The sequence below is a fragment of the Narcine bancroftii genome, chromosome 9 (genome assembly GCF_036971445.1).
Source record: "Narcine bancroftii isolate sNarBan1 chromosome 9, sNarBan1.hap1, whole genome shotgun sequence".
In the NCBI taxonomy this organism is placed as follows: domain Eukaryota; kingdom Metazoa; phylum Chordata; class Chondrichthyes; order Torpediniformes; family Narcinidae; genus Narcine; species Narcine bancroftii.
Genome location: NC_091477.1, coordinates 83107010 through 83117641, shown reverse-complemented (window position 1 = coordinate 83117641; position 10632 = coordinate 83107010). Strand labels below are relative to the sequence as shown.

General features: G+C 37.6%; 1 protein-coding gene across 4 annotated transcripts in view; it reads left to right on the top strand.

Annotated features, from left to right (window-relative positions):
- The window catches only part of LOC138742358 (vesicle-associated membrane protein 2-like), a 163639-nt gene that overhangs the window by 144968 nt on the left and 8039 nt on the right, over positions 1–10632 (top strand). For all 4 annotated transcript variants that reach the window (XR_011344100.1, XM_069896656.1, XM_069896657.1 and 1 more), the window contains 3 exons: positions 4026–4161; positions 5129–5287; positions 9527–9578. Coding sequence is in view for 3 of the 4 variants with exons in the window: in XM_069896656.1 (XP_069752757.1) it covers positions 4026–4161; positions 5129–5287; positions 9527–9578 (347 nt within the window). In the remaining variant the exon portion in view is untranslated. The remainder of the gene's footprint in view (positions 1–4025; positions 4162–5128; positions 5288–9526; positions 9579–10632) is intronic.

Below are 10632 nucleotides of genomic sequence, written 5' to 3'. Positions count from 1 at the left end.
GAACCTTTGTGACTAACTTCCCACATGGGACCTATTCAAAGACCTTACTGAAGTCCATGTTCACGACATCCACAGCCTTTCCTTCATCAAATCTCCTGGTAACCTCCTCAAAAATCTCTATGCTTAATTAAACATGAACTATCCTCAATTAGTCCCTGACACTCCAGATACTTGAATAGAGCATCTTCTAATAACTTGCCTACTATTTATATCAGGCTCACCAGCCTATAATTTCCTGGTATATTTTGGACTTTTTTTTAAACAACAGAACAACGTGAGCTACCCTCCATTCCTCTGGCACCTCATCCGTGAGTAAGGACATTTTCAATATATCTGCCAGGACCCCTGCATTTTTTACACTTGCCTTGCTCAAGGCCCAAGAGAATACCTGGTCAGACCTGAAATTTTTAAAGACCGCAATCACTTCATCCTCTTTAATCTCTATCAGTAACATGACCTTACTGCTTGTTTGCCTCTCTAGACTCTGTGCCAGTTTGCTGAGTAAATAAAGATGCAAAAAACTAATTTAGGATCACCCCCATTCCTTCTGGCTCTATACATAACTGACCACTGATCTTCCAGAGGACCAATTTTGTCCCTTACTATCGATTTGCTCTTAAGAAACCTTTAGGATTTTCCTTCACCTTGTCTGCCAAAGCAACCTCATGACTTGCATAACTAAATAAATAAAGGAAGGCATCAAACTGAAAGCTCATGCAAACAATGTAGCCATGAGCAGTGGGAAACTAGAAGATTGGGAAAACTTTTAGAAAGCTACAAAGAAATTCAAAGTGAGTAATAAAGGGAAAGATGATAGATTATGAAAAAAGATTAGTACAAAATATAAAAACAGACAGTAATTTTTTTAATAATTATATAAAGCGCATAATGGTAGCTAAAGTGAAGATTGGTCCCTTGGAAGGTGAGAAGGGGCAATTCAGGAAATGGCTGAGGCTTTGAATAACTATTTTGTGTCAGTCTTCACAGTGGAGGAGACATCTACCATGCCAAAGGCGGATGTTATGGATGTGATGGAAGGTGAGGGCTTAGATATAATAGCTATTGCTAAAGAGATAGTACTGAGAAAACTTGAAGGCCGAAAGATAGGTAAGTCCCCTTGTCCTGATGCAATGCATCCTAGGGTACTGAAAGAAATGACAGAAGAGAAAGTAGAGGCTTTGGTGATAATTTACCAAAATTCTCTGTACTCTGGGCAGGTCCCAGTGGATTGGAAGATGACAAATATCATGCCACAAAAAAAGAACGTAGCAAAAGGCAGGAAACTATAGGCGAATTAGTTTAACATCTGTAGTTGAGAAAACGCTTGAAGCTATCATTAAAGAAGAAATAGTAAGGCATCTGGAGCAAAATTCATCCATCAGGCAGATGCAGCATGGATTCGGCAAAGGTAGGTCCTGTTTGACACATTACTGGAGTGCTTTGAGAATATAGTGAACTCAGTAGATGGAGAGGAGCAGATGTACGTTGTTTACCTGGATTTCCAGAAGGCGTTCAATAAGATGCCGCATAAAAGATATAAATAAGATAAGGATGCTTTGAGTTGGGGGTGATGTATTAGCATGGATGGAGGAATGGTTAACCAATAGAAAGCAGAGAGTTGAAATGCAGGAGTGTTTTTCTGGTTGGCAATCAGTGATGAGCAGGGTGCCACAGATGTCATTGCTGGGCCCGCAACTGTTCACAATATACATTCACAATGTGGAAGAGGATATAGTGTTTATCTAAGTTTGCTAATGACACTAAATTGTGTGGAAAAGCAAAAGTCTTCAGATAGATATAGATAGGTTAAGTGGGCAAGGTTCTGGTAGATGGAATACAATGTTGGCAAATGTGTGGTTATCCACTTTGAAAGGAAAAATGGAAGATCAGATTGTTATTTAAATGGGAAGCAATTGCAGCATGCTGACATACAGAAGGACTTGGGAGTGCTTATGCATGAATTGCAAAAGGTTGGTTTACAGATGCAGCTGGCTATCAAGAAGGCAAATGGAACGTTGACCTTCAGTATGAGAGGGATTGAACTTAGGAGCAGGGAACTTGTGCTGCGACTGTACAAGGTACTGGTGAGGCCGCATCTGGAGAATTGCATAAAGTTCTGCTCTCTTTACTTAAGGAAGGATGTACTGGCTTTGGATGTGGTGCGGAGGAGGTTCACCAGGTTGATGCCAGAGTTGAGGGGTTTAGCCTATGAGGAGAGATTGAGTCATCTGGGACTGTACTGGCTGGAATTTAGAAGAATGAGAGGGGATCGTATAGAAATGTATAACGTTATGAAAAGCCTAGATAAGATTGAGGGAGGTAAATTGTTTCCATTGGTGGGGGAGAATAGATCTAGGAGACATAGCCTCAAGATTCAGGATAGCAGATTTAGGACAGAGGAGAGGAGGATCTGCTTTTCCCAGAGGTTGGTGAATCTATGGAATTCCCTGTCCATTGAAGCAGTGGAGGGTACCTCAGTAAATATATTTAAGACAAGGTTGGTGGATTTTTCATAGATGGAGAATTAAGGGATATGGAGAAAAGGCAGGTAGGTGGAGATGAGCCTATCATCAGATCAGCCATAATCTAAATGAATGGCAGAGCAGGCTTGATGGGCTGGATGGCCTACTCCTGCTCCTATTTCTTATGCCCCTTGGTCTTCTTTTTCCCCTCATGGTTTCCTCCTTGTGTTTTATTCCTACATCTTTATACTTCTAAAGTATCTCATTTGCTCCTTTTTGCCTGTCCACCTCTTCTTAACCAGATCCTCAATGTCCCTTGAAAACCAAGGTTACCTATTCCTGTTAACTTTGCCTTTAATCCTGACAGGAACATACAAATTCTGTTCTGTCAAAATTTCACATTTGAAAGCTGCAAATTTACCTAGTACATTCTTGTCAGAAAACAACCTATCCCAATTCACACTTTTAGATCCTTTCTCATTTCCTCAAAATTTGCCTTTCTCCAATTTAGAACCTTAACCTAAGGACCAGACCAATCCTGATCAATAATTATGTTGAAACTAATGGCATTATGGTCTCTGTTCCCCTACACACAATTCTGCCACCTGTCCTGGCTCCTTCCTTAATAGGAGATCCAAAATTACACTCTCTCAAGTTGGTACCTCAATATATTGACTTAGAAATCTTTCTGAGCAATATGACAAACTCTAAACCAAGCCAGCCCTTATACAGTATGGAGTCCCAATCAAACATGTAAGAAAGATTCATCCTCTGACATTCTTTACACGGAGGAGTGTATGTGTATGCACATGACCCAAATCAAGCTCCCCAGCTGGCCACTACTACCATCACTCCAGTAACCCACACATTGGTCGAGGAGTCCGTTTTACAGATAGTCCTTTTCATTGTAAAAAAAATAGTGCATGTGGATTTGCATAAACTGGTGTTTGCATCGTTGAGTCAATTTATGTCTGAGCGTGTTTTATCATTTTTACCTTTTGCCAATGCCAGAAAGTTATCATCAACTGTGAGCCTTGTGAAGAGTTATAAAAGATGGAAAGAATTTCAGATCTCTCTACAAACATACAAGTAGTACCAGGAGCCTTGTGTTCACTGCCATATATATTTTGACTGCCCGAAATGAGATGATGACTATCTCTCTTTCTCTCTCTCTCTCTCTCTCTCTCTCTCTCTCTCTTACTATCTGTTTCTTTCCCTCTCTGTTCCATTCTCTTTTTCTCTCATTAATCTTGTTTCAGTTCCAAAATTGTGAGGCTCTGTACACAAAACAAAGTACCACAGTGATTTACAAACAACAAACAGCCCTTACGTCTTTTAAAATAAAGAGGACATCTTTGGGGTCAACTTCTGGAACTGTAATATGATCCAAAGTCAGTAGGCCAAGCCAGTAATGAATCTGTGCATGGCCATTATTTTAATACTGTGCTAATAGTGGGACTTCATTGCACATTAGATAAACTTGCTGCTACATTGATTTGTTAATGAAAGGTTTTTGTTTTGTATATTAGTAAGAGATTTTCTTTGTTTCACTTTGAATTGTAGGTCAGCCCCAACCCAAGCTGCTGCTGCTCCTGCTGTGGGAGGGCCTCCAGGGGCACCTGGAGATGGAGGACCAACCCCACCAGTTAACACAACCAGCAACAGAAGGCTGCAGCAAACACAGGCTCAAGTCGATGAGGTATTTACCGTCCACTATGGCGAGGGTCCAAAAAAAGGAAGCTGAAATCTATTGGCCTTTGATCAAAGTGTTAGAAAATATGCCATAAACTTCTTGGAAACATATTTATATTTTTTGGTAAATAAAAATTGCTATACCTAGGAAATTGTTTTTCTGAGTAGGAAATGGAAGATATTGAGGTAATTTGAATGTGGGGATTTCCAAGGTACATGTGAGACGATGGAAAAATTGTATAACAATTACTTGGAAATGGCATGATACCTCACCATAAATTTTCCATGTGCTGTTAGATATCATTCCAAGGAAGGCCACGGAGCAGCTGTGAGATTTTTTTTTATTAAGAAGGAATATATGGGTTGGCACAACATCGGGGGCCGAAGGGCCTGTATTGTGCTGCATTGTTCTATGTTGTATAAACCAAAAGAGAACCTGGCCAGACAATGGTTTTTACTCCACCTAAGAAGTTTGTCACCTTTATCATTTTAGGAGAAAAGTTCTTATCTCCCTTTACATGTTTTCAGACTCATCTTCCAAAATAAAATGGGATTTGGAATAAAAATATAAAATAGGTGTGTTCAGATTTTACAGATTATTGGATGTTACTTCAGTGAACTTTTGACTTTAAAGGGAGTGCTGGAAACATAGAAACTTATAAGGAATGTGAGACACAGACCCAGTGAATTTATTCAAAGTCGTAAAATTGGGTCATGGTGTGGTTAAAGGAAGTGTAACAGGCTCCTTTTTATGAGAGGAGGGACAGGGGCCCCTGTGTAATTTTAGAAGCATGGCAACAGGAACTATTAGCAGATTATTACAGTTTTATGCCTATATTCCTGCAATCAAAATTTGGAAATGAGAAAAGATAATAAACATAAATCAAGGAAAGACATTTGCCTGTGGATGTCTTCATGCAATTTAAAACTCAGGGCCAGAAATTGCCACATATAATATTGGATTGTTCTGTTAGGTGGTGGATATCATGCGGGTGAACGTAGACAAAGTTCTTGAACGAGATCAAAAGCTGTCGGAGCTCGATGATCGTGCTGATGCACTTCAAGCTGGAGCCTCACAGTTTGAAACAAGTGCTGCCAAGCTGAAGAGAAAGTATTGGTGGAAAAATTGCAAGGTGAGCCATTATAAACCACAGAAAACTACATCCTATGAATCTGGGCAATTGGCAGCATTACTGGGAAAATAATTCTAACCAAAGACTAAAATCTTTTAATCTTGTGGAAGTTTTAATGGTGTAATTTAATATTGCATTGTCCAATATTACCTTTATAAATTTCTACTTGTGTTTAGTTGGCAAGTTTATGGAATAATAGCTCGATAGGTACAAATTGCAGCTAGATTGTACATTTGATTGGGTTCACCACATAAACCATATTATCTAGTGAATGACAAGTAGCATTCCAGATTAAATTGTAACCCTGAAGCTGGTACTTACCATCTGTGTTTCTTATATAAAAAAACATCAACATGCAATAATTTTTTTACTCGTTTAGGCTCAGTCATGGTAATTAATAGTATATGGCGCCTTTGATTAAAAAGGTTTACATGAATCTTGAACTCAAATATAATTAGCAGATGTTTTCAGTGCATCTGATAGATGTCTGTGGGCAGACACATAATTCACCAACCTACAACTTCATCATAACTTCAGAATAAACTCTTTGAACCAATGATTGAATGTAAATATTAACATTACATAAATAAAGCTATTCAAACTTAGTTCTGTAATGTGAGGCTGACTGCAAATTTTAACAGAAAACTGTGACAGTTTAAGAAAAGCTTACAGAATTATACACTTGTTTTAGACAGAAGAAGTTGTCGTTTTTTTTTAGTATGTTAGAATCATTTTTCCTCATCTATGTCTCTTATTGGGTTTGTCTTAAAAAGTATATTTTAAAATATTCCTGACTAGTATGTCCTTTCTGGATGCCACTGGAGAGGTTGCTGCAATTTTGAAAAAAATAAAGAGCTTTTAAATCATTGAACTACTAATTTTTCCACCAATTGAAATGCCAACACTGTGAAAACTGTCATCATTATGCCATTCCTAAGACCGGGTTAAAGTCTCATGAATTTTGAAGTCTGAGAATCCAATATCACAGGATGATTTATTTTCCAGTGTAAACTTAAATTGTATAAGCAATAACTATAATGGCATAGTTGTATAAATTTCTGTTTACATTAATTACCTATTTTGCCAACAGCAAGATTTCATTTTGATAGAATAACTTTCCAATAAAGAAGCAGAGTGTTTTGGAAAAAGAAATATTATAAAATGGAGTCTTGTTTACCTATATTTAGATAATTATGGTTATGTACATCATTGCAGAAAGATCATGAATATTTTTCAATTCAACAGCACACATTTCAAACCCTATAATTGAGAATGGTGTACCTTCCTGAAACCATGTTTCAAAATTCAATGTGCAAATTTCCATTCTTAATTATACAATGGTTTCCAGTCCACAAAACCTTAATTCTTGTTGTCATATTTAGTGCTCTATTTTCATTCTAAATTTCAATGTCTTTATTTCGAATGTAAATCTGTTACACTCTCATTCCATCTTTCTGAGTGATGCTATTCTACGATCTACAAACCAAGCTGCTCACTTTTCTCTTCAATCTGTACGAGAGGGCTGAACTCCTTTGTTTCAATCCATTTTATTTTTCTGGACTGTACAAAACAAAAGCTTCCAGAGTTTACACTAAGTAGTCAAGGATCAGCCGTGCCCTGTTTAATATCCAATCTTTTGCAGAAGTTGCATGAAGTGGGAAGTGGGAAATTGATAAGAAATCTTTGCAGGAGTAGTGGCTTTTCTGTCATGCAACACAATACTTAAACTGATGAGACTAAACACTAGTGAAATATCACAGACTTCACACGACAAGCTATATAGTGGGCTAAACATCAAAATAGTGTGGATGAGTAGGGAATAAATGGGCATATGAAAATTATTGGTTACAGGGATATCAATGGGGCAGGTGTGATTACGAGTCAGCATGAATTTGATGAACCAAAAGGCTTCCTTCTATGTCATAAGGAAATAAAAATTATGTAAATCAGGTACTGCAGAAAAAAAACAGAGAAGGAAAGAAATATTGGATTTTGAGAGCAAGAAATTTTTCAATAAATTAAAATCTGAAGCAATGAGACATCATACATAAACATTAATCATTGGGCTCACAGCGGTTGGTTGGCAGAATTTGTCTGCCTACACCAGTGAAAGGATATTTAGAGTAGAATATATGTCCAATCATCTCTGACCAGTTTAATCCATATATCCATATAATATCAGTACAGAAATTTAAAGCTGATTAATTTATTCAAATAAAAAGTCATGGTAAAATACTGGGTTTTTTGTACATTATGGTGAAGTGATGAAACCTGGGTTTTCAGATTTACCTGTATATCTGCAATTGTAGTAGATTGATGCATGCAATGATGTGCTCTTCGTATTCTGCCCTATTTTAATATCACTATATTACTTGAGGACAAAATATAGACCTTTAAACTGGAGACCATCTGTTATCCTGATCAGATTATTCATGCTCTAAACTGTAGTTTATTTGAAGGTGCAACCTATGCTAAAAGCACATCGCCCATCAGTAGATCTAAAAATGTTTCAGGATCATGAAAGTTCATTGGATTCTGCCTCCAAAATTAATTTCAATAGACCTTGGAATGAATGCTGGTGAGGGAGAACAACATGCCGATGCAACTATAAAGTGCATTTAGTGCTATTGACAGGCATTTTAGGAACTAGTTCCAATTTGACCTCAATTTCAAATTGTATATGTTAAATATGCATGGCATTGTAATCACCGTATATTTTTTCATTAGGCCACATTTAAAATATTGACTACCTTAATTAATCTTAAATCAGGGTGGTGTCCATTTATAAAACCCGACAAGAGATCCTGAAAACATTGTAAATACAGATTAATTCTGGGATAATGTTCTGGGGTTTTAGCTTCAATTCCGAACATATATTTCAGTCATGAAAAGAGTAAAATGATTAAAACATTCAACAAGTCAGGCAACATCTAAGGAGAGAGCAAGATGGTTAATGGGAAATAAGAGAAAACAAATTAGTTTTAATTTGCACAGAGGTGGAACAGAAGAACCATCTCTGGTAGTGAGACATCACAGTTGATAAGCTGTTGATGAAGGCATTAGGTTGAAAGGTTAATGATGACAGAGGAAGTGAACACAAGCCAAGGAGTATATAACTGGTGTCATGAAGAGCACGCTCGCAACAAGCTTTTATCAATCAGATGACTTCATCCACATCTTATTTCCATGGCAACCTGGCTTCACTTTATCAGAATAATTCTCCTTATCCATCCCACAATGCAATTTTAAACTGAATTGTTTCCCTCTTTCCCAATTCTAACAAAGGATATTCAACCAGTTGCTCAAACTGCAGAGGCTGCTTAACTTACTAGGTGTTTCCATCATTTTCATTATCTGCAGTTTTTGAAGTTATATCCAATTAACTTCAAAAACTGCAGATAATGAAAATGATGTCAGGAAGAAAAAAAGGTGCCTATGTTTTTTTTTAATTGCCCTAAATTAGTGATAAATTGAATTTTGTCATCCAAATATTGTAAGGAGATGCAGAGTTGTTCACAATTGGAACCTCCATAACAAACCAAATATAGGGACATCAGAGAAATGCAAAAGACTGATACAAGAATAAAGAGATTGAACTTATCACCAAATTATTTTTTGTGCTATTATGTCATGTGAGTGGATACCTGATCGAGGTCTTGAAGGCTTTGAAGAGGTTTAATAAGATAGATATAAAAAGAGATGTTTTCAGGTTTGGAAGAGAGCAGAACTAGTATCCAAGTATATCAATTTAGGACCATCCTCTTTACCTAGAGGATATAAATATGGTTAATGTTAAAGATGCCTTATGGAGAGCACGAGAGTAAGTGAAGATGAAAAGTGATAAGCTATGGGGGAACCAGCCTTCATGGTTGAGGCTGATTGAGGCACCAGTTTCAACCTCTTAAGCAGCAACACCGACTTCTGTCGAAAATGAGAATGGTGGAAAATTCTTGGCCATGAACAGACAGACTCCACTCTTCTCTTACCTTGCTACCTACTGCTTTCGTGTTAACTTGGATCGCAAGGAGCCAAATGGCATATTATCAGCCCACAATCAAACACTTAGAGGTCATTTTGCTTTTCTTATTACATTAGAATAACTGAAAAATTATTTAAATAATTGGGTGAATTTATGCCCATATTGCACATAGAAAGTTAAGATCATGCTTTGTATAAACTTACAAGCAATTAACCGATTTATTTATATTGCAAATTATTTCTCTCTTGTCGTCTTTGCAGATGATGATCATACTTGGAGCAATATGTGCATTTATTATCATTGTTATCATAAGTGAGTATTTTTACAAGAATGAATGATCTCTTTGCATTATTTAACAGCAATTGCCATAGTTTATGATTCTGGTTTGACATTTTTCCCAGCATTTAGTTGAACCTCAAGAGACATCTATGTGCCTGCCTTTACAGATTGCTGTTTGTTGGCACACAATTTTTCATATTTATCACACTGTTTCATTTCCAAGCTCAGAATGCTTGAATGCTGTGCACCAATCCCGCTAACAAGTTAGAATAAAAAGGGGAAGATATTTTTTGTTGGAAATGTACTTTGCTTTTTTAAGTCAAGAATTCAAAAGGTAATTGTTCCAAATGGCAAATAGCAAGAAAGCAATCAGAAGTGATAAAGAGGGATTATTCACCCACAAAGTCGGGAAGATGATCTTGGTCAGAATTAAGGAGGACATAGCGGCTTGATGAATGACGGTAAAGCTGACGTTTTCCCTGGATATCCAGGGATCAGTCTCAAGACACAGGGTCAGCCAATCAGGCCAGAGATCAGAAGCTTTTCACCAGAAGGATGATAATCTTCAGAATCCGTTACCAATCACTGATTGCATTCAAACCAGAGACCAAAAGATCTTCAAATAGTAAGGGAATCAAGAGGTATAGGTTAAATTTTAAAGGATGCCACGGTTGACGTTGCAGTTAGCAGAACGCCTTTACAGCGATAGCGATCGGGACTGGACATCCCGCGCTCTCCCTGTGTCTACGTGGGTTTTCTCTGGGGGCTCCAGTTTCCTCCAACACTTCAAAGAAAAAGGACTGGAGTGCAGGTTAATGGCACGGATTCGTAGGGCCGAATTGAGTGGCACGGACTCGTAGTGCCGAATTGGCCTGTTACAGTCCTATATGTCTAATTTTTTTTAATTTAAAATTACACCCAACTGAGCCCCCAGTATGTTTTGATGGAGGGGAGGAAACCAAAGCACTTGGAAGAAACCCATGCAGATGTGGGAGAATGTAAAATCTCCTTACTGACAGTGCAGGATTTGAACCCTGGTCTCAGTCACTGGCCCTGTAATAGCTTTGCACAAACCACTCCACCCCAG